The following is a 23,033-nucleotide window of genomic DNA, read 5'->3' on the forward strand; positions in this document are numbered from 1 at the left end:
ACAGAACATGGCCAAGATGTTCAAGTGTTCATAAATGACCAGCATGGTCAAATAATAATAATCACAGTAGTTGTCGAGGGTGCAGCAAGTCATCACCTCAGGAGTAAATGTCAGTTCGCTTTTCATAGCCGATCATGCTGTCTCTAGAGAGTTGAAAACAGCAGGTCTGGGACAGGTAGCACGTCCGGTGAACAGGTCAGGTTTCCATAGCCGCAGGCACAACAGTTGAAACTGGAGCAGCAGCACGGCCAGGTGGACTGGGGACAGCAAGGTGTCATCATGCCAGGTAGTCCTGAGGCATGGTCCTAGGGCTCAGGTCCTCCAAGAGAGAGAAAGAAAGAGTGAATTAGAGAGAGCATACTTAAATTCACACAGGACACCGGATAAGACAGGAGAAGTACTCTAGATATAACAAACTGACCCTAGCCCCCCAACACATAAACTACTGCAGCATAAATACTGGAGGCTGAGACAGGAGGGGTCAGGAGACACTGTGGCCCCATCCAATGATACCCCCGGAAAGGGCCAAACAGGAAGGATATAACCCCACCCACTTTGCCAAAGCACAGCCCCCACACCACTAGAGGGATATCTTCAACCACCAACTTACCATCCTGAGACAAGGCCGAGTATAGCCCACAAAGATCTCCGCCACGGCACAACCCAAGGGGGGGCGCCAACCCAGACAGGAAGATCACGTCAGTGACTCAACCCACTCAAGTGACGCACCCCTCCTAGGGACGGCATGAAAGAGCACCAGTAAGCCAGTGACTCAGCCCCTGTAAAAGGGTTAGAGGCAGAGAATCCCAGTGGAGAGGGGAACAGAGACAGCAAGGGCGGTTCGTTGCTCCAGAGCCTTTCCGTTCACCTTCACACTCCTGGGCCAGACTACACTCAATCATATGACCCACTGAAGAGATGAGTCTTCATTAAAGACTTAAAGGTTGAGACCGAGTCTGTGTCTCTCACATAGGTAGGCAGACCATTCCATAAAAATGGAGCTCTATAGGAGAAAGCCCTGCCTCCAGCTGTTTGCTTAGAAATTCTAGGGACAATTAGGAGGCCTAAGTCTTGTGACCGTAGCACACGTGTAGGTATGTACGGCAGGACCAAATCGGAAAGATAGGTAGAAGCTAGCCCATGTAATGCTTTGTAGGTTAGCAGTAAAACCTTGAAATCAGCCCTTGCCTTAAATTAAAGTGATACCCATCCCGGATCCGGGATCCTCCTCATCAAAAAAGCTGAGTAGCATAGCCTAGCCTAATGGGACAGGGATATCATATAATATAATTTTCATGAAATCACAAGTCCAATACAGCAAATGAAAGATAAACATCTTGTGAATACAGCCATCATTTCCGATTTTTAAAATGTTTTACAGCGAAAACACTATGTATTTATATTAGCTAACCACAATAGCCAAACACACAACCGCATATTTTCACCATGTTTCCACCGCATAGGTAGCTTCACAAAACCGACAAAATAGAGATATAATTAGTCACTAACCAAGAAACAACTTCAGTCTTATAACGTGTTATACAATACATTTATGTTTTGTTCGAAAATGTGCATATTTGAGGTATAAATCATAGTTTTACATTGCAGCCACCATCAAAAATAGCATCAAAGCAGCCAGAATAATTACAGAGAGCAACGTGAAATACATAAATACTCATCATAAAACATTTATGAAAAATACATGTTGTACAGCAAATGAAAGATAAACATCTTGTGAATCCAGCCAATATTTCCGATTTTTGTTTTTGTTTTACAGCGAAAACACAATATAGAATTATATTAGCTTACCACAATAGCCAAACACACAACCGCATTTATTCACCGCAAAGGTAGCTTTCGCAAAAACCACCAATAAATATAAAATTAATCACTAACCTTTGGACAACTTCATCAGATGACAGTCTTTTAACATCAAGTTATACAATACATTTATGTTTTGTTCGAAAATTTGCATATTTAGAGCTGCAAATCGTGGTTATACATTGTGAATACGTAGCAACATTTTCCCAGAATGTCCGGAGATATTTTGGACACTCACCTAATCTGACCAAAGAACTCATCATAAACTTTACATAAAAATACTTGTTGTATGGCAAATGAAAGATACACTGGTTCTTAATTAATGCAACCGCTGTGTTACATTTTTAAAAATAACTTTACTACAACATACAAAATACATTATTGTGRGACAGCGCTCACATATTCTCCACCCTGTTGGATTCTACATATTCCAGAGAAATACGAAATAACATCATACATTTTTTCTTACTTTTGCTGAGCTTCCATCAGAATGTTGTGCAAGGAGTCCTTGGTCCAGAATAAATCGTTGTTTGGTTTTAGAATGTCCRTTTCTTCTGTCGAATTCSCGCCACAATGCTAGCCAARGTTGCTAACATTCCCATCCTCTCTTGGCGCAAAGAACGGRAAACYCCAAAAGTCCCAATAAACGTTGAATAAACTGATAAAACTCGGTTGAAAAAACCTACTTTATGATGTTTTTCTAATATGTATCAAATAAAATCAGAGCCGGAGATATTCGCCGTGTAAACCGAACGCTTTTCAGAAGACAATGTGGAGCTCCTTCGCGCGCCTTGGAAAACTGACAAAATGGCAGACCTGTCACTCCAAAAGCTCTTGTTCGACCTCAGATCAAGCTAGACACCCCATTCCACCTTCCACTGCCTGTTGACATCTAGTGGAAGGCGTATGAAGTGCATGTATATCGATAAATAAAAGCCAGTTGAATAGGCAGGCCCTGAAACAGATCCTCGTTTTCAGATTTTTCACTTCCTGTATGGAAGTTTGCTGCCAAATGAGTTCTGTTTTACTCACAGATATAATTCAAACAGTTTTAGAAACTTGAGAGTGTTTTCTATCCAATAGTAACATTAATATGCATATTGTATGATCTAGAATAGAGTATGAGGCCGTTTAAATTGGGCACGATTTTTTCCAAAGTCAAAACAGCGCCCCCCTATTGACAAGAATTAACAGGAAGCCAGTGTAGGGAGGCTAGCACTGGAGTAATATGATCAAATTTGGCTGTCCCAACATATGGCTGTCCCACACAACTACATGAAAATAAAGAATTAACATTTACTTAGAATTAAATGTCATTACATAACAGACATTTTTAGTATATCCTCAGCCATTTCTTTTCACAGTTGCTCCATGTGTTTTTGTGAAGGTTCTATATCAATTTTGGAGGAGATGTTGGGAAAGTTCTGTGCAACTTCCTTGGCCATCTACACCAAAAAATAAAATAGTTTTTGACCTAATTGTCACATAACAGCTAACCATTCATTATTGAAAATATAACTATCAAACCTGCATTACAAAGACCCCGCGGGTGAACGTGTCATGCTGCATGGTGTGAATTATTTCCCCTCCTTTCACTTTGTCCACCCAGTCGTCTTTTCCATGGCAGGATCTTCTCATTTTGAAGTATTCTCTTTTTTATGTAAACATAATGGAATTCTGATTAGTTATAGGCAAATGAATACACAGGCCAAAATTGTATGCTGTTTTCCTTTTCACTATAATCTAGTAGATGTAATTTACTTTATGCCCCATTCTACATACAGCCTAAATTATAGGCACTGAACAATTTACAGGATAATAATAAAAGTAGCATACAGTCGTGGCCAACATTTTTGAGAATGACACAAATATTAATTTTCACAAAGTCTGCTGCCTCAGTTTGTATGATGGCAATTTGCATATACTCCAGAATGTTATGGAAAGTGATCAGACGAAAGTCCCTCTTTGCCATGCAAATGATCTGAATCCCAAAAAATCATTTCCACTGCATTTCAGCTTTGCCACAAAAGGACCAGCTGACATCATGTCAGTGATTCTCTCGTTAACACAGGTGTGAGTGTTGACGAGGACAAGGCTGGAGATCACTCTGCCATGCTGATTGAGTTCGAATAACAGACTGGAAGCTTCAAAAGGAGGGTGGTGCTTGGAATCATTGTTCTTCCTCTGTCAATCATGGTAACCTGCAAGGAAACACGTGCCGTCATCATTGCTTTGCACAAAAAGGAAGGATATTGCTGCCAGTAAGATTGCACCGAAATCAACCATTTATCATCAAGAACTTCAAGGAGAGCAGCTCAATTGTTGTGAAGAAGGCTTCAGGGCGCCCAAGAAAGTCCAGCACGTGCCAGGACCGTCTCCTAAAGTTGATTCAGCTGCGTGATCAGGGCACCACCAGTACAGAGCTTGCTCAGGAATGGCAGCAGGCAGGTGTGAGTGCATCTGCACGCACAGTGAGGCGAAGACTTTGAAGGATGGCCTGGTGTCAAGAAGGGCAGCAAATAAGCCACTTCTCTCCAGGAAAAACATCAGGGACAGACTGATATTCTGCAAAAGGTACAGGGATCGGACTGCTGAGGACTGGGGTAAAGTCCTTTTCTCTGATGAATCCCCTTTCCGATTGTTTGGGGCATCTGGAAAAAAGCTTGGTGAGCGCTAGGCTTGGTGAGACAAGGTGAGCGCTACCATCAGTCCTGTGTCATGCCAACAGTAAAGTACACCATTCATGTGTGGGGTTATTTCTCAGCCAAGGGAGTGGGCTAACGCACAATTTTGCCTAAGAACACAGCCATGAATAAAGAATGGTACCAACACATCCTCCGAGAGCAACTTCTCCCAACCATCCAGGAACAGTTTGGTGACGAACAATGCCTTTTCCAGCATGATGGAGCACTTTGCCATAAGGCAAAAGTGATAACTAAGTGGCTCGGGGAACAAAATATCGATACTTGGGGTCCATGGCCAGGAAATTCCCCAGACCTTAATCCCATTGAGAACTTGTGGTCAATCCCCAAGAGGCGGGTGGACAAACAAAAACCCACAAATTCTGACAAACTCCAAGCATTGATTATGCAAGAATGGGTGGCCATCAGTCAGGATGTTACCCAGAAGTTAATTGACAGCATGCCAGGGCGGATTGCAGAGGTCTTGAAAATGAAGGGTCAACACTGCAAATATTGACTATTTGCATCAACTTCATGTAATTGTCAATAAAAGCCTTTGACACGTATTAAATGCTTGTGATTATACTTCAGTATTCCATAGTAACATCTGACAAAAATATCTAAAGACACTGAAGCAGCAAACTTTGTGGAAATGAATATATGTGTCATGATGATTTTTTTAAAGGCAGTAAATGAGGCAGGCAATGCTCCGCTGATAGCCAGGTGTAGCAGTGGTAAGGTGTTGGGACTGCTGTTGGGACTCTGCTAGAGGGACAGCTTTATGTAGGCCCTAACAGTTTGTAGGCACTGTTTGTCACTGTTATAGTGCAAATAATACTTAATCAGTTTGGGTTTCTTGCAGTGTCCAAATTATTTTGAACTATGTTCTAGATAATCCGCTCAAGGAAAATTTGGCCCATGGCTGAATTGGGGACCCCAGTTTTATTGTGTGATGCCCATATCCTTATATGTCTCTCAGAAGTATCTATATTATCAACAAAAGCCATTTTAGCATAGCAGTTAAAAATAGCAACGATAAGCACTAACACATCAACTCGTTTTTTTGGAACTCTGATCCTATTCAGTCAGGAAGTAATTTAGCATCAAGGACTTCCTTCCTCAGTTTGGGCCCGGCCACCTGTTTCTAGCTCACTATTTGCCCTCTAGTGGTTTAAAAAAATAATTGCAAGCAGGATGTGATAGTGGAGATGGTGTGTATTTTGCTCAGTGAGGCATACTTCCTTCTTGCATTTGGGTGGAATACCTTTCAGGGACATGTGAATTGTACAGACACAAAGAGGTCATAGGGACTAATTACTATCAGATTTGCAAATGTGTGCTTGTTCAAGGGATCTCAGTGAGATGTGTCTGGTCAATGTTCATTTGGAGGGAAGACAGTAGGCTACATCACCATTGAATATCTCGTGTGCCAGTGTAGGGTGTTGTCTTTCGGATGGGACGTTTAATGGGTGTCCTGACTCTCTGTGGTCACTAAAGATCCCATGGCACTTATTGTAAAAGTAGGGGTCTTAACTCCAGTGTCCTGGCTAAATTCCCAAACTGGCCCTCATACCATCATTGCCACCTAATCATCCTCAGTTTCCAATTGGCTCATTCCTCTCCCCTGTAACTATTCCCCAGGTTGTTGCTGTAAATGAGAATTCAATTTATTCCTTTGAAATAATTATTATGTGTGTGCAATGCATCCTTTAATGTTTATAAACTCAAAAGGGAAAGCTGTGTGTGTGTGTGTGGAATGAATGAGTGAGGCCTATGATATGGCCAGAGGGTGGAATCTTAAGCGCGCCTGCCCGCCTCCCCGCATATCTTGTGCGCACTGGCAGGACGTCGCAGGATCGGAGAGAGGGACGCTCGAGCTTCTCTCCTTCATGCACACCCCTCCCATCCATGCCCAGCTATGCTTTGGGTATGACGTCACATGTGCTCCCTTAGGTTGCCATAGCAACCCTGTTCTTTTTTCTGTCCCTCCTCCTTTCTGGTACGTCCACAATGGTACAGCCAGCATCTTGCAGCATAATGGTTGCAAGACGGTAAACAGGGAGTGATTCAGCATTGCAATCGTAATTTCTAGGCTATACCGCTATTTTTTTCTTCCATCGCTGCATTTTTTCTAGTTATCTCCATGTTCACTTTTATTTTTCTCTGCGTGCTAAGTCGATAAATGTCTCTCGTCGGAATGTTTTGAACAGAACTGTCAACGGCCTAGGATCGTCGTCAGCTGGCACGGAATGGTAGGTTTGCTCGGTGTGGTGGAACAGTGATGTTGATGCAGCGGGAACCTGCTGAAGGATGGGGTGATGATTATTGATCTGCTCTAAGGTTAATGACGTCGACTAATAGCGTTTCTTTCAGTCTTAGAACGCGACAGTGACAATAACAAACCTATTTTGATTTGACTTGTTCAGTGTTTGTAATAAATATGTGGTCAGTGATGGAATTAATAAGGCGTTGATTTGATATGTTATTGATGCAGGACACAAATGTTGTTGTCCACGAGGATGTTTTTTTCTACCCTCGATTGATGGTCCTGCCTATACATGCACCGACATTTCATAACATCCCTTTCATTATCACTAGGCTGATGTGTTATTATGTAGGCCTATCAGCAATTGAGAATATATTATCAACAATGTTGCAATATAAATATGGCAATACATCAATGAATGGTATATTATTTAGCGTTTATAAGGCATCACGATAGGACTTAAGGCTAGATCTGGGCCTGGCTACTTTTAACTTACATTTGATCAATTTAAACGGTAGACCATTCAGCCAGGACTTTATAGATAGGCCTATGCACCCACTCCCAGATGTCAGCTGCACCTTGTGTGGGCTATGGACGCAATCACCTACAGAATGACTTTGCATCAATGCATCTCAGTTATAAAAGTGCACATTTACAAACTCGTGATTAGTCCAGAAAGATCATGTATGAATGGACCACCTGACATATTATTGCACAATGCATGATGAGATGTGTAAAGGCAGTGCCATATGATATAGAAAGATTGGAGTGTGAAAAACTAGGCTATTTGGGTGAGGAGCAGTAGGCATCATAATGCAGCAAAGAGATTGAATATATTATTGATACAGTAACAGGTGCTTGAAATTTGAACACAGCAAAACACACTGATTGTTTTGGAGTTGTCAATATATGCATGGGAGCTTCTTGCTGAGTTGTGTTATGCTATGTGAATGAGACATTCATCAGTTTTAAGGTGGTCAATATACTGTATAGCCATTAAGTTGTTGTGGTGATCTTAGTACAACGAGAAAAGAAGGTCTCATTTAGAATATGTCAAAATAGTGGCCTTCAACCATTATAGTTTTACAGTACCAGTCAAAAGTTTGGATACCTACTCATTCAAGGGTTTTTATTTATCTTTACTATGTTCTACATTGTAGAATAATAGTGTAGACATCAAAACTATGAAATAACACATATGGAATCATGTTGAAACCAAAAACATGTTAAACAAATTCTTTGGATTCTTCGAAATAGTCACCCTTTGCCTTGAAGACAGTTTTGCTCTGAACCAGCTTCACCTGGAATGCTTTTTCAACAGTATTGAAGGAGTTCCCACATATGCTGAGCACTTGTTGGCTGCTTTTCCTTTACTCTGCGGTCTAACTCATCCCAAACCATGTCAATTGGGTTGAGGTCGGGTGATTGTGGAGGCCAGGTCATCTGATGCAGCACTCCATCACTCTCCTTGGTCAAATAGCCCTTACACAGCTGGGAGGTATGTTGGGTCATTGTCCTGTTGAAAAACAAATGATAGTCCCAATAAACACAAACCAGATGGGATGGCATATTGCTGCAGAAGGCTGTGGTAGCCATGCTGGTTAAGTGTGCCTTGAATTCTAAATAAATCACTGACAGTGTCACCAGCAAAGCACCCTTACACTATCACACCTCCTCCTCCATGCTTCACAGTGGGAACCACACATGCAGAGATCATCCGTTCACCTACTCTGCGTCTCACAAAGACACAGCGGTTGTAACCAAAAATCTCTCATTTGGACTCAGACCAAAGGACAGATTTCCACGGGTTGAATGTCCATTGCTCATGTTTCTTGGCCCAAGCAAGTCTCTTATTGGTGTCCTTTAGTAGTGGTTTCTTTGCAGCAATTCTACTATGAAGGCCTGATTCATGCAGTCTCCTCTGAACAGTTGATGTTGAGATGTGTCTGTTACTGAATTTATTTGTGCTGCAATCTGAGGTGCAGCTAACTCTCATGAACTTATCCTCCATAGCAGTATGGACTTGGCCCAAATAGAGCTATCTTCTGTATAACACCCCTACCTTATCACAACACAACTGATTGGCTCAAATGTATTAAGAAGGAAAGAAATTCAACAAATTAACATTTAACAAGGCACACCTGTTATTCAAATAATTGAAATGCATTCCAGGTGACTACCTCATGAAGCTGGTTGAGAGAATGCCAAGAGTGTGCAAAGCTGTCATCAAGGCAAAGGGTGGCTACTTTGAAGAATCTCAAATATATTTAACACCTTTTTTGGTTACTACATGATTCCATGTGTTTTTTCGTAGTTTGAACGTCTTCACTATTATTTTTCAATGTAGAAAATAGTAGATATAAAGAAAAATCCTTGAATGAGTAGGTGTGTCCAAACTTTTGACTGGTACTGTATATGTCATCTATGCCGATGGCAACATGATGACATATTACTAAAACTATGTCTGAAGTAGATGCTGTGCAATGCCAAGAGGCGGCATTATGGCCCAAAATGTGTGTTACTTTACAGCCTATTGCATACAATACTGGTGAATACTGTATAGCTGTTGATCATGGTAAAACGGGAAGATGTGCAATCCAAGAGTAAGCACTAGCCAAAAGGTTGTTACTGAACAGCCCATTGCATGCATACAAGGCTTAAGAGAGAAGGTTTGAAAGACTGTAACCTTGTGGGCTAAATTATTGAACACTATGAATGGGAAGAAGTGCTGCAGGGAGCAACTTAACAATTAATCAATTAATTTATTTGTGTGCTGGTTAGAATGTGCTGCTATCCTCCTAAGAGATAGACTAGACCCAGGTAGGGCTGCGTGCCATATGACACCTTATTCTCTATTTAGTGCACTTTATACGGCAAGCAGATTCAACCTCTTCATCATCAATAGGCTTTTGGTAATTGTTTACAAAGTCTAATTGGAGAGACAATTAGATTAAATATAAATAATACAGTATTTGATTACTTTGTTACGATTCAACTTGTTTGATTTGAAGCATAGGCTATACAAAATCCTCATGTTTATTCTGCTGTTTCAAGTAATGTAATGTGGGCTTAGGTAAAACATATACAATTCATCAACATTGATTTTGAGGTATGCTCCACTTCCCCCCATGGAGTGGTCTCAATGGCAATTTTCAAGCCATTGATAGATAGATTCAATTGAGCATTAAGTGTGGCCATCTTGGTGTAGCCTGCTTTGCTTTTCATTTGTGTCTCTTGGCGTATGATGTAATCCGATGTTATGGAACAAACATCAGTGTGTATTGAAGAAGAGATAATGATGATGATACTGTAGTAGGAAAGTCTGATCTGGTCACTAATTAAATGTTGCAATAAGAACAGACATTTTTTGAATAATGTGTTTTTGTAAATTTGACACCTCAAGAGTTAGAGACAGATGGCAAATTGGCCTTTGATAAATTGTTGTAAATGTGTTTTTCGAAACATAATCATAAAAGTCAAAGGTTAGAAACAAGGAGTCAATGTCTTAACTGCATCCTAAAGTCATTTGTATTTGTATTTATTAAAGATCCCCATTAGCTGTTGCCAAGGCAGCAGCTACTCTTCCTGGGGTCCAAACATTAAAGCACTTACATTACATATAAAACAAAAGATTAAACATTACACCACTACATATCTACAATACACATTTTTTAATACCGCCATAAAACAATATCACAATGTATGCGTATAGCATGTGTTTGTACAAGACATGCCACCAGAGGTCTCTTCACAGTCCCCGTTGTTCCAAAAGGTGTATTTTTAGCTGTTAAAAAATATTATTCTACTGCTTGCATCAGTTACTTGATGTGGAATAGAGTTCCATGTAGTTATGGCTCTATGTAGTACTGTGCACCTCCCATAGTCTGTTCTGGACTTGGAGACTGTGAGAGACCTCTGGTGGCATGTCTTATGGTGTATGCATGAGTGTCTGAGCTGTGTGCAAGTATTTTAAACAGACAGCTTAGTACATTCACCTGTTACAAAAACAAGTAGTGATGAAGTCAGTCTCTCTTCCACTTTGAGCCATGAGAGATTGACATGCATGTCATTAATGTTAGCTCTCCGTGTACTTTTAAGGGCCAGCCGTGCTACCCTGTTCTGAGCCAATTGCAATTTTCCTAAGTCCCTCTTGGTGGCACCTGACCACACTACTGAACAGTAGTCTAGGTGTGACAAAACTAGGGCCTGTAGGACCTGCCTTGTTGATAGTGTTGTTAAGAAGGCAGAGAAGCGCTTTATTATGGACACTTCTCCCCATCTTAGCTACTGTTGTATCAATATGTTTTGACCACCTCAATGTCAATTTCCACATTATTATTACGAGATGTATTTGAGGTTTAGTGACTGATTTGTACCAAATACAATGCTTTTAGTTTTTGAAATATTTAGGAATAAGATATTCTTTGCTACCCATTCCGAAACTAACAGCAGCTCTATGTTAAGTGTTGCAGTCATTTCAGTTGCTGTAGTAGCTGATGTGTATAGTGTTGAGTCATCCGCATACATAGACACACTGGCTTTACTCAAAGATTTAAAAATGTAAGGGGCCTAAACAAATACCCTGGGGAATTCCTGATTCTACCTCGATTATGTTTGAGGCTTCCATTAAAGAACACCCTCTGTGTTCTGTTAGACAAGTAACTCTTTATCCACATTATAGCAGGGGGTGTAAAGCCATAACACATACGTTTTTCCAGCAGCAGACTATGATCGATAATGACTATTGGATACCTATTGGATACCTCGCCCATCATTTAATTTACATTTCAGCCATTTAGCAGACACTCTTAATTCAGAGTGATTTACAAAAGCAATTATGGTTAAGGGCCTTGCCCAAGTGCACTTCGACAGATTTGTCACGTAGTCGGCTCGGGGATTCGAACCAGCTACATTTCAGTTATTGGCCCAATGTCTAAACACATTTTTCAAAGCATTGCTTCATCTATTATTCATTATAATCCGGGTAGCTCGTTCCAATTCCAAAGCCGTGGTATATGAGACAATATACCACAACTATGACGCAAAACTACTTGTTTACTGTTTTAATATCATTGGTAACATGTTGTGGCCAATATATCACACCCCTCAGTTCTTATTTCTTAATTATTATTCTCCGACAGTTTGTAGGTGCCAATGTAGGCTTCTGTCCACTGTGCCACCATATGATGGATGATGCCATTTGTCCTTCATTATGGCAATGTTAGTAGCGACTAGGTGCTCATTACAGCCAGGAATATAATTATGTATCTGGGTAGTAGTGGCGTAGTGAAGCCTGAGGCAGGAAGTGATAATTCCCAAACTAAATACGTCTGGCCTCGCAGACTGGCATCCTCCACTGGGCTCCAGTGAGTTAGATCGCATCATCAGAGATAATACTATTCACTGTCACCTCTCTGAGGAAGCAGAGATGGAGGGCAAACTCTTTAGCGAAGGATGCTGCTGGGCGTTTTCAAACATACACAGAGGAAGAGAGAGAGACTTTTACCCCTCCTGCTATATGTTTCCTGCTATACGTTCTGTCTGTTCTACAAATCAATTGTGGTCAAAATGATTTATTTTTGGACAGTTTTGCATCATCAATACTGAGGTATAATATCACACGTCAGGAGGGTAGTAACTTAGCAATACCTCTAGTAATCAAAACTTAGAGCATCAAGTAACACACTCTAAGCATAATATATGGGAAGGAAATCAGAAATCCACGCACTTCAGTGACATGTTTTCCTTATGCAATAGGCCAGCCTGACATCCATACAGAGCTGTTGTTCGGCAGGATGCCATCCCATCCCAGCCCTCTCAGTGAATCTAGTAGCCTGTAGCTCCAGTTGCAGCGAGCTCCCTGGTCTGAATACCTAGCTTGCATAACGCTGACTCTTGTCAGATGTGGTTAAGGTTTAGAGTTTGTGCCCAGGCTGTCACTCTGTACTTTCATGTGCTATTATTGTGGTTATGAGATCTAAGTTATCTGTTCTGCAGGCTGCGTTATCGCCACTGAAGTTCTTTTTCATGTTTATTCAATTTGCAGGATTTAGAGTTGTTCTTAAATCTGTGTAATAACAGTAACATTGCTGTTATTTAATCATTTTGAAATAGCTCTGTAATTGCAAAGAAATAGAGTGGAGCGACAACATGTGCCATACAAGTTTTTCCTCACCAAAATAACACAATAGTTTGCCGTTTACCATAGCGCCCCTTGCGTTATCACAGGTGACAGTTTTAAAACTCATCACTGCATCCTGTATCAAAAGGTTGGCTGGTCCTCACTTCACTATTCCGTTTTTGTTTACAAAGCTCTACTTTACAAGCTTCCACCTTACCTAACTTCATTGTTGAAGTTTATAAACATGAGTTACCAAACCCATTCACAGGGTTGATTAACTGTTGAGGTTCCTCGTGTTACAGAGTGGAACAGGGAAATCTAAGAGCAGACTCAGACGAGGAGACTAGGATGACGTAACAAAGGTATTTATTGAAACACAGGGGGAAGATGGAGTGCAGGCCAGGGGAAGCTCAGACAGGTTGCAGGAAACCAGGTGCGGAGGCTGTCTTTTGCAGATTCTGCCATTATGAAGTTGCCGGTAATAGTCATGTAATTTACAATAACGTCTTCGTATCTCAAAGTCATTGTTATGTGGTTAATCAACATTCTATCCAAATCGAAATGAAAATGTATAAAACAAAATTTTTAAACTCAATTGCCATTTCCAACTACATAAAAATAGACTACATATAAAGCCAACAAATAAAATCATTGCATCCTGCAGATAGAAAATATCCTGATAAAAAAATATCCTATGGATCACATTGGCTACACATGCCTGTCTGCAATGAACTTGAAACATTGTATTAACTATCAACAGGTCCAGCCAGAAGCTCTTGCTAGCAAACTTGCAACATTGTATGAAATATTCTGGGCCCTCAGAGTTTCCAGTGAACTCGGGACAGACACAGATGTAGGCTATTTTGGCAAAGGATAAGAGTTCATCAGGTAGACTTATTTTATGACGTTTCCGCTGGATCAGAGCATTATATTTTTCCCTTTCACTCTGAGTGGTTATCGAAAGGGAGAGTTTTGGAAAGATTTTTCAAATACATTGAGGAACTATTGCCATTCTCAATGGATGTTAAAGACTGAATTTGCTTGCTGTTTGAGGTGAAGAAAACATTACTTTGAAGCTCCACAGCTCATTAGTGGTGGTGCGATAAGCCAATCATAAATACTATCAGATCCCCAAATGGGCGCATTTATATGCCTACATTTGCGCACAGGCCAGGTAGTCTATAGGCCTACTTCTATGCGTAATCAGGCGCATGGCTTTATTCAACATTGACAGTAGCACTCCAAACGAAAGACAGTGACTAAATTGACAAAACTCGTAAATGAAATAAAATGAAGCAAATCTTGTGTAGCATTGGTTGTGCGCTCTGTAAACAACGTGTCCACTCTGACAATGGGAACGGTAAAAGACTGGAATAATAATAGATTTGAAGTCTGAAGTTTAAATACACTTAGCCTGGAGTCATTAAAACTCATTTTTCAACCACTCCACAAATTCCTTGTTCACAAACTATAGTTTTGGCAAGTCGGTTAGGACATCTACTTTGTGCATGACACAAGTAATTTTCCCAACAATTGTTTACAGACAGATGATTTCACTTATAGTTCACTGTATGACAATTCCAGTGGGTCAGAAGTTTACATACACTAGAATGTGCCTTTTAAACAGCTTGGAAAATTCCAGAAAATTATGTCATGGCTTTAGAACCTTCTGTAATTTACATAATTTGAGTCAATTGGAGGTGTACCTGTGGATATATTCCAAGGCCTACCTTCAAACTCAGTGCCTCTTTGCCTGCTGTAAGGACTGGGTGTCGGAGTGCGAAGTCAAGCGCAGGAAACAGCAGGTGCAATAAATAAATGTTCTTTTAATGAACACTGAGAAACTAGGCCACCCTTCTATACACTGGGTGTTCTCATAAAACAACCCCAGACACGGGGGGGAACGAAAACAGTCCAGTAACAACGTAGATCGAAACAAACACCACTCTTACCAACTAACAATCCCGCACAAAGAAACGGGCGGGCCGGCTGACTGATAAGCCCAACTAATTACAAACCTAATACAAAACAGGTGTAACCAATAAACACATAAGGAGGGGGAGAAAAGGATCAGTGGCAGCTAATAGGCCGGTGACGACGACCGCCGAGCGCCACCCGAACGGGAAGGAGAGCCTGCCTCGGTCGGAGTCGTGACACCTGCCATCATGGGAAAATCAAAAKAAATCAGCCAAGACCTCAGAAAAAAATTGTGGCCCTCCACAAGTCTGGTTCATCCTTGGGAGCAATTTCCAAATGCCTGAAGATACCACATTCATCTGTTCAAACAATAGTACCCAAGTATAAACACCATGGGACCACGCAGCCATCATACCGCTCAGGAAGGAGATGCGTTCTGTCTCCTAGAGATGAGCGTACTTTGGTGCGAAAACTGCAAATCAATCCCAGAACAACAACAAAGGACCTTGTGAAGATGCTGGAGGAAACAGGTACAAAAGTATCTATATCCACAGTAAAAGGAGTTCTATATCGACATAACCTGAAAGGCTGCTCAGCAAGGAAGATGCCACTGCTCCAAAACCGCCATAAAAAAGCCAGACTACAGTTTGCAGTTGCACATGGGGACAAAGATCGTACTTTTTGGAGAAATGTCCTCTGGTCTGATTAAACAAAAATAGAACTGTTTGGCCATAATGACCATCGTTATGTTTGGAGGAAAAAGGGGGTGGCTTGCAAGCCGAAGAACACCATCCCAACCGTGAAGCACAGGGGTGGTAGCATCATGTTGTGGGGGTGCTTTGCTGCAGAAGGGTCTGGTGCACTTCACAAAATAGATGGCATCATGAGGAAATTATGTGGATATATTGAAGCAACATCTCAAGACATCAGTCAGAAAGTTAAAGCTTGGTCGCAAATGGGATGAAAGAAATAAAAGCTGAAATAAATAATTCTCTACTATTATTCTGAAATTTCACGTTCCTGAAATAAAGTGGTGATCCTAACTGACATAAGACAGGGAGTTTTTACTAGGATTAAATGTCAGGAATTGTGAAAAATTTTGTTTAAATGTATTTGGCTAAGGTGTATGTAAACTTCCGACTTCAACTGTATATTGAATGCATTAACAGAAATTACCATAACCAAACAAACATTAAACAGTATATTAGAAATTATAGTTATTAACGGTACATGTAGGCTACTACTGGTTATACAGTGGGGAGAACAAGTATTTGATACACTGCCGATTTTGCAGGTTTTCCTACTTACAAAGCATGTAGAGGTCTGTAATTGTTATCATAGGTACACTTCAACTGTGAGAGACGGAATCTAAAACAAAAATCCAGAAAATCACATTGTATGATTTTTAAATAATTAATTTGCATTTTATTGCATGACATAAGTATTTGATCACCTACCAACCAGTAAGAATTCCGCTCTCCCAGACTTGTTGTTTTTCTTTAAAGAGCCCTCCTGTTCTCCACTCATTACCTGTATTAACTGCACCTGTTTGAACTCGTTACCTGTATAAAAGACACCTGTCCACACACTCAATCAAACAGATTCCAACCTCTCCACAATGGCCAAGACCAGGAGCTGTGTAAGGACATCAGGGATAAAATTGTAGACCTGCACAAGGCTGGATGGGCTACAGGACAATAGGCAAGCAGCTTGGTGAGAAGGAAACAACTGTTGGCGCAATTATTAGAAAATGGAAGAAGTTCAAGATGACGGTCAATCACCTCGGTCTGGGCTCCATGCAAGATTTCACCTCGTGGGGCATCAATGATCATGAGGAAGGTGAGGATCAGCCCAGAACTACACGGCAGGACCTGGTCAATGACCTGAAGAGAGCTGGGACCACAGTCTCAAAGAAAATAGTAACACACTACGCCGTCATGGATTAAAATCCTGCAGCGCACGCAAGGTCCCCTGCTTAAGCCAGTGCATGTCCAGGCCTGTCTGAAGTTTGCCAATGACCATCTGGATGATCCAGAGGAGGAATGGAGGAAGGTCATGTGGTCTGATGAGACAAAAATAGAGCTTTTTGGTCTAACTCCACTTGCCGTGTTTGGAGGAAAGAGAAGTATGAGTACAACCCCAAGAACACCATCCCAACCGTGAAGCATGGAGGTGGAAACTCATTCTTTGGGATGCTTTTCTGCAAAGGGGACAGGACGACTGCACCGTATTGAGGGGGGATGGATGGGGCCATGTATCGCGAGATCTTGGCCAACAACCTCCTTCCCTCAGTAGAGCATTGAAAGATGGGTCGTGGCTGGGTCTTCCAGCATGACAACGACACGAACACACAGCCATGGCAACTAAGGAGTGGCTCCGTAAGAAGCATCTCAAGGTCCTGGAGTGGCCTAGCCAGTCTCCAGACCTGAACCAATAGAAAATCTTTGGAGGGAGCTGAAAGTCCGTATTGCCCAGCGACAGCCCCGAAACCTGAAGGATCTGGAGAAGATCTGTAGGGAGGAGTGGCCAAAATCCCTGCTGCAGTGTGTGCAAACCTGGTCAAGACCTACAGGAAACGTATGATCTCTGTAATTGCAAACAAAGGTTTCTGTACCAAATATTAAGTTCTGCTTTTCTGATGTATCAAATACTTATGTCATGCAATAAAAATGCAAATTAATTACTTAAAAATCATACAATGTGATTTTCTGGATTTTTGTTTTAGATTCCGTCTCTCATAGTTGAAGTGTACCTATGATAAAAATTACAGACCTCTACATGCTTTGTAAGTAGGAAAACCTGCAAAATCGGCAGTGTATCAAATACTTGTTCTCCCCACTGTATATGTAATGGGAAATTGATAGACACTAACAATCAAGGCAAACAATTCACACAATGAAGTTATGAAACATTGAATGTGCACAAATTGGCGTGAGGGAGCGCATTGTGCATTTTATAGAGACTTGCATTGTACATTTTAGACACTCTTCTTCTTGGACTATGCCACCCACACCTTCGCAATGGTTTTTGTCTCAGCCTCTTCACTGAGATGGGTGCGAAAAAAAAGTTTGGTCGACCAACAGCCTATCAACCAAATAATTGACCAGTCAACTAATTGTGGTCAGCCCTAAATGAATTTTATTTAACATTGTATTGATTGCTGTTTTGTTTCATATTCTATTGATTGTTGTATTAATGTGATCAGGGCACCCTTGTGAATAAGACCCCGGTCTCAATGGGTTTTCCCTGAATAAATAAAATGTGAAAACAGTAAGGATAGCCACTGTCTGTTGAGAACCAAAGCAATATGCTCCGCAGGGAGCTACAGTTATTAGGTTACATAAATTGATTTGAGCCGATGGAAATACTGGATGGGTTTTTTATTTTCTCTATGCACCCACCCAGCTGACTAATGCTAAGCCAGCCAGGTAGCCATATTGTAGTTGTGTGCGTCCCCAATGGCACCCTATTCCCTATATACAGTGGTTTGTCCTTTAAAACTTGCAGCATACTGCAGCGCAGCTTGCATGGTGCCGCAGAATTCTATGGCACGATATTTAAGTGTGAACCACTGGTACCATTAATGCTAGTTAATGCTAGTTTGACCACCAGAGGACATCTTTGAGAAGCATTTGATAGCCTTCAATAGTGGCTGTACTATGCAGGCACGCGGGAGACTGGGGTTCAAATACTCAACACTAGTGAGACTCATGTCGCCTATGGTAGGCCTACAGTATATCGAAAAATATGATGTAACTCTCAGCCAATAATTACATATAGAGGATTGGAGGATATTTCTGTAATTCAGTGATATTTATTCCCATAGTAATTTGTTATGGATACGTAACTAAATAAACATGGTCATTTTGAGAGTATTTTTATCATTATTTTATTGACGAAGCATAAAGCTGCCATTATTAGTTACATTGTTTTAGTTTGAACGTGCAGACTTGCACTAAGAACAGAACAGCAGGAACGTTTCCCTAGTCAGCGCCATTATTAGTGCAATACCCCTTAAAGTGTTGCCAGTGTGGCGGGGTGGGGGTCCATCCCCCCTCCCCCTTCCTCCTCCTCCCTTCCCCATGGGCTAGGTCGGTCTTCTGTGCATGGCTCTGTGGCCCATCCCGTTTTCCCTGCCCTCGTGCCTTGAACCTCGCGCGCTTTCAATGGATACAGCTGTTGAACTGTGGCACGCAAAGGCAATCCCATTGTGCGCCACTCGGGAGCCACAATATATATTGATATGACCAATATATATTGTGCTGCTAATAACAGGCTTAATGATATATTTGTGAGAATATCCAATGGGCTTTTATATAATTCTAAATTCATTAATAATAATAACAATAATAACAATCGCTTTGTTTAAAAATAATATTTGGGGGATTATTTAGTTTTCAAATAACGTAAATGAGCGAGAAAAAGACCATTCTTGAACATGGGGTTGTTACTAATTTGTAAATAAAGGCAGTTTGTTTTTAGAATGATTTATTTCTGTTTTTAGAGGGAGATAAACCTACAATCATCTCATTGGTCACCCATTTGAGGGCAGCACAGGTATTGAACCAGCATCTGTAGCAACACAGCTTATTGAACCAGCTATACAGTGTCTTAGACTGTTGTGCCATTCAGGTGCTGTATTTTTTAAATTTATTTTACCTTTATTTAAGTAGGCAAGTCAGTTAAGAACATATTCTTATTTTCAATGACAGCCTAGGAACAGTGGGTTAACTGCCTTGTTCAGGGGCAGAATGACAGATTTTTACCTTGTCAGCTCGGGGATTCGATCTTGCAACGTTTCGGTTACTAGTCCAACGCTCTAACCACTAGGCTACCTGCCACCCCACATAACGTGACTGGTCGGGAGTGGCCTACAGTACAAAATAATAATAATAATAAATAAGAGCAAAATAATCCTAACAAATAAAATAATAAAAACCTTAGTGCAACAACAGTTTTAGTAAATAATACTGAAGTCGTGCACAATTATCAGTTTATATTTAGGTTTATGTCGCCCAGTTCATTGTCAGTTAGAGACACAGTAGGACCCAAAAACATAATCAATGCTCTAACTCCCCCTTGGGCAATGAAGTGGTGACGCAGGGTACCTTACTAAACCACAAATTACCTCTAAGTCCCGCAGCATAATCGCAAAACTTTTAGTGAAGCAACCACTGCACTACTTTTGACCAGGGCCCATAGTGCACTATGTAGGGAATAGGATGCTATTTGGGACGTAGCCATCTCTGCCCAGCCCCTACCCATGATAAGCAGCAGCATAGGGAGAGGGATTATGTGTGTGTATAGTCTCTGCCCAGTCCTCTCCCCATGATAAGCAGTAGCATTACATCTGTAACGGGAGCAATCTTATTAAAGGGTCAAACAGCAAGGCAGTGGCCATCAAAGGATTTAATAGACAGCATTAATCTGGACTGAAAGCCACAGTGAAACTGATCCTGATGTGCACCACCACCTTCATGATATAATATAATATAATACAACGTCTTTATGTGGAACAATGGGCTTGAAATAACTTGAGACATTTTTGCTGTACCTTCTGTCCTCTTGGAGTAGAGGACAGGTTTAATTGCTCAGTGGAATTCAAGTATGCTTTATTGTCCTCATGTGAAGACATTCACAAATGTATGTCACAATTTCTCAAACTACAGGTTCTACATTATAAGTAGCACATTAAACCAGAATGTTTAGCAGTAAAAATATAATATTATTGCAAGTGATTTATTTATGTTCAAAGACTGTGCAGAACTCTGTGCAGGGAACTGCTTGCTCACTGAAGGGATAGATGTTCAAAGTGGGTTGCTCCGGCCCTGGCATCCAGCTTGATTATGTTTCAGGTTGATTTTAAGAATGTGCTAAATAGACTCACTATCCATGTTCATGTTGCAGCCCTCGGGAAAATGCAGCATCAGCAAGTTTCCATTTCCATCCTACACCGCCATCGTTCACACGGACAGAGAGAGGGATATAGAGGGAGAGAGAGAGAGAGAGAGGAGGGAGAGAGAGACATGGAGAGAGAGCTGGAAGAAAGAGAGAGAGAGAGAGTGAAGTGTGTGTGTCTGTGAATAACACAAAAGCTATTCAAGCTGTGTTTTTGCTATTGCTACCTCTTCAAATTCAAATGACCTCTTCAAGGCCTTGAATTGTGTCATGCATTTCTTTTTTATATGTAGGATAATTGGTGTCATGGAGAACATGTACATGACCTGTAGACAATGACACTGAAACAAATTATTGGTTGAAGAAAGACTCCATTGTATCTCTTCAATGTATAGCCAAGAATCCTGAAACAAAAGAGAATATGTTGGATTGAGTAGCGCATTCCGTTTGTCAACAATACTTTGACATAAGGCAACAAAGTTGACTGTTTGTTGTGCAAGGCAGTTACTAAAACAATGTAACTTGTTAACCATCTTTCTACCGTGTATAAAGCTGCCCATTTTAAATGTACATGCTCTAGCAATATGAAATATATTATTAGAACAATGATCAAAGTATTGGTAGAGTATAATCATATCAGTTAACCTACCTTGTGTGGTTGTCTGAAGACCCGCTCTGTCTCCTTGTTTAAGTGCTGGTGTGTATTACGCATGAGGCAAATTAGACTACGAGAATATACAAAGTGAATTACTTCATGAATGTGCATTGTGTGACTTAAAGAATACGTTATTTCACAAGTTATTGAAGTGTGTGTGTATGTAAAACTGTTGTTTATGATGTTATATGTCCATGGGAAATTACGCATTTATTTTGGGGCTATCATGATGGAACATTCCTAGCTGAAGGGAGTTCCTGGAAAGAGTACTTAGGTGCTCAGTTGGCTTTTGCCTGGGGGGAGAGCAGGCAACAGGTTGGCTAGAGTAGAGTTAAACCAGAGTTTTGTTATAGAAAATAGAGCTGTTGCCGGAATAGTATATACTGAGAATATCTTTGATTTTTGTCTTTGTCAACTTCCTGTTTGTTATTTTCCATACAAAGTTTTTTGGCCAATTAGTCCTGTTAATATTTGTAAATATGATTTAACATGATATAACATGATTTGACGTAATTTCTTCTGTGGCCAATGACCTTGAGTCTTCTTGGATGGGGACTTCTAATGTAAATCTATGGCAGTACAAACCGTAGATTTTGCGTTGACGTAGTGTCCCTATGAGTGACAGAACACTGAGCCAATCACAGCGCAACTAGATAACAACATTGCTGTGGTGGTGGGGCTCCACAAAGCTTGCTGTTAGCTACGTTTATCCAATGTAAAAAAAACATTTCAAATTGTGCTACATAAGACCGAATCCAGGTGGTGAGTCACAATTGTTCAGCAGTCTTATGGCTTGGGGGTAGAAGCTGTTAAGGAGCCTTTTGGACCTAGAATTGGCGCTCCGGTACCGTTTGCCGTGTGGTAGCAGAGAGAACAGCCTATGACTTGGGTGACTGGTCCTTTCTCTGACACCGCCTAGTAATGAAGTCCTGGATGGCAGGAAGATTGGCCGCAATGATGTACTGGGCCGTACGCACTACCCTCTTTAGCATCTTACGGTCGGATGCCAAGCAGTTGCCATACCAGGTGGTGATGCAACTGGTCAGGATGCTCTTGATGGTGCAGCTGTATAATTTTTTTACCTTTCTAGCGCAGGCGTTCCGCTAGCGGAACCCCTCGACAACACTCCGCTGAAAAGGCAACGCGGGAAATTCAAAAATATATTTTTTAAATATGTAACTTTCACACATTAACAAGTCCAATACAGCAAATGAACGATAAACATCTTGTTAATCTACCCATCGTGTCCGATTTCAAAAAGGCTTTTCAGCAAAAGCACAACATATGATTATGTTAGTTCAGTGCCAAGTCAAAAAAACACAGCCATTTTTCCAGCCAAAGATAGGAGTCACAAAAAGCAGAAATATAGATAAAATTAATCGCAAACCTTTGATCTTCATCAGATGACACTCATAGGACATCATGTTACACAATACATGTATGTTTTGTTCGATAATGTGCATATTTATATCCAAAAATCTCAGTTTACATTGGCGCGTTACGTGCAGTAATGTTTTGATTCCAAAACATCCAGTGTTTTTGCAGATAGCCACAGAAATCCCAGAAATACTCTAATAAACATTGATAAAAGATACAAGTGTTATTCACAGAATTAAAGATAGACTTCTCCTTAAGGATCTTTTCAGTCTCCTGAGGAGGAATAGGCGTTGTCGT

General features: G+C 40.9%; 1 protein-coding gene across 10 annotated transcripts in view; it reads left to right on the plus strand.

The window, feature by feature from the left end:
* Nucleotides 1–6,520: 6,520 nt before the first annotated feature.
* LOC111961224 (mitogen-activated protein kinase 10-like) overlaps nt 6,521–23,033 on the plus strand; it is a 115,582-nt gene continuing 99,069 nt past the window's right edge. For all 10 annotated transcript variants that reach the window (XR_002876981.1, XR_011476712.1, XM_023983315.2 and 7 more), the window contains exon 1: nt 6,521–6,754. Coding sequence is in view for 6 of the 10 variants with exons in the window: in XM_023983320.2 (XP_023839088.1) it covers nt 6,752–6,754 (3 nt within the window). In the remaining 4 variants the exon portion in view is untranslated. The remainder of the gene's footprint in view (nt 6,755–23,033) is intronic.

This window comes from Salvelinus sp. IW2-2015, linkage group LG4q.1:29 (assembly GCF_002910315.2).
Source record: "Salvelinus sp. IW2-2015 linkage group LG4q.1:29, ASM291031v2, whole genome shotgun sequence".
Classification (NCBI taxonomy): domain Eukaryota; kingdom Metazoa; phylum Chordata; class Actinopteri; order Salmoniformes; family Salmonidae; genus Salvelinus; species Salvelinus sp. IW2-2015.